Source organism: Morone saxatilis, unplaced genomic scaffold (assembly GCF_004916995.1).
Source record: "Morone saxatilis isolate NCDOM2014 unplaced genomic scaffold, NCSU_SB_2.0 Contig2, whole genome shotgun sequence".
Classification (NCBI taxonomy): Eukaryota; Metazoa; Chordata; class Actinopteri; family Moronidae; genus Morone; species Morone saxatilis.
Window position 1 is genome coordinate 331511 of NW_023339762.1, and position 2075 is coordinate 333585.

At 40.6% G+C, this 2075-nt stretch overlaps 1 protein-coding gene across 1 annotated transcript in view; it reads left to right on the plus strand.

The window, feature by feature from the left end:
- Nucleotides 1-2075, plus strand: part of pard6a (par-6 family cell polarity regulator alpha) — a 26061-nt gene that overhangs the window by 20514 nt on the left and 3472 nt on the right. Inside the window, exon 3 of the mRNA XM_035665854.1 lies at nt 171-460. Coding sequence (XP_035521747.1) covers nt 171-460 — 290 coding nt within the window. The remainder of the gene's footprint in view (nt 1-170; nt 461-2075) is intronic.

Below are 2075 nucleotides of genomic sequence, written 5' to 3' on the forward strand. Positions count from 1 at the left end.
CCGATTATTTGGCATTTTGAGAGAGACATTGCACGGAGGAGAGGGAGAGTTCCCAGACCTTTGAAACATTTTTTTAATTAAATGTTAAATTCTCTATGATTATTAAAATTAATAAAACCATGACACATAAACTAACTGTTCTCTCCATCCCTCTTTGTGTCTTCTTTAAGAGGATGAACCTGTCATTTTTGCCACCAACTCCCTCCAGAGGCGTAAAAAGGGTCTGGGCTTAACCGGACTGCGCACCACTGGCTCAGGCTCCACCCACTCGAGGAACAAACCGGGCCTTATGATTGGCCTGCCACAGAACTTCAGACAGATCTCATCCATTATCGACGTGGACATCCTACCTGAGACACACCGACGTGTACGACTCCACAAGCACGGTACCCACAAACCACTGGGCTTCTACATCCGTGATGGGGTGAGCGTGCGGGTGACACCACAGGGTGTGGAAAAGGTAAGATAAATTATTTATTTCTACTTAACCATTCTAAATTGAACATGATACACCCAATTCAAACTTCACTTCTTGTTATCTTTTGGTGAGGAAGACACCTTTTCTCAGATTTTCTGGACAGATTCAATCTTTAGGAAGAGAACACATAAGCAGAGAGAAAAGGGAAGGCCAGATTATGTATTATTATTGTTCACCTTGTCATCTTTGGAAATATTACATTATGTGACAGTCAGATTAAACGTTTGTTTTATGGGGGGGAAAAAGCCACGGCTTGGAGGCATACGTTTCACATAGATTGGACAATTTGTTACCGGTTCTCAAAAGAAACCGGTTCTCTCGATTCGTATCCCTAGCCACTGACCCTACTGTCAGTACTGAATAATGTCAACTGTGAAGTCCAATAAAACTTATTGGGAAAACTTCATGAAAGGTCACTCCACTCCAGTCATTATCTTCTTCTCACATTCTGCCCTGTTAACCCGGAAGCTATAGCAACTAGAGGGAAGTAAGAAACATAATGTTTCCTAAATAAAATTACAGAAACAGCTGGCATAATTTAAGTACACAACTCAACAAAATATAGCATTAGTCTAGTGGTTGATAATCAATTTAATGAGTAAATGTTACATACAAGCAGATACAGACCATTATGATATTGCCATCCTTGTCCAAAGCACTGTGGTAACATCTCTGAACAAGGGAAGGGCATAAACTCTCACAGTAGGCAGCATTATTGTGAAATGGGAGCTCAAGGAGTCGACACAGAGCACAGATGTACAGCCAAACTTAGTAACTAGGTAAGAAGGTCAGGATGTTGACTGACAAGTGATTCCTCTATCTCTGCCTGTGCTGCCTTTACTGGCTACAGTCTCATGTTTGTGCACTAGAGATAACTAATGACAATGATCATATAATGATCCATATTCAGACCCGAGTCGGGTCATTGCTGCAGCTCTCACTGTAGAGCTTCCCATCTGTAACTAAGTCAGGATCAGTATTGTTGGTCAGACCTAAAGCCTTAAAGTTGCTCAAAAAGTTTGAGAAATAATTGTTTTGCTCTTTTGTGTTAATTCTTTTCTATACAGTGTATGTGCATAGCAGCAGTAATCTGTGAATTTTTCCCCGGGTTTCCGGTTGTCGTTGCATTCTTGCGAACACAATATTTCACACCTTGAGGGAATTTCTTCTGATTTGACAAAATGTGCACTTAGACTCGAGGATGAACGGATTAGAATTCAATGTGACCTCGCGAAATATCTATAACTCAAGAATAATGTTGTAAAAAAAAAAAATCACGCAGGTCTTTAACAGGATATACCTATGAAGTGATGGCATGTTTTATCCAAAGGTCAAAGGTCAACTTTACTGTAACTTTTTTGGTCGTTATTCAAACCATAACTCAGGAACAGAAGAAGAGATATATTTTACAGCTGGTTGGACACTGAATTGGTGACATTATGACTCAAAGGTCAAAGGTCACTGTGATCTCAAAATAGGTGTTTAGACATAATTAAAGAATTCATTGGCTGATTCCAGATTTCGCACAGCTGTGGCACAGAGGCAGAGCGGGTCATCCACTAATCAGAAGGTTGTTGGTTCGATCCCCCGCTCCTCC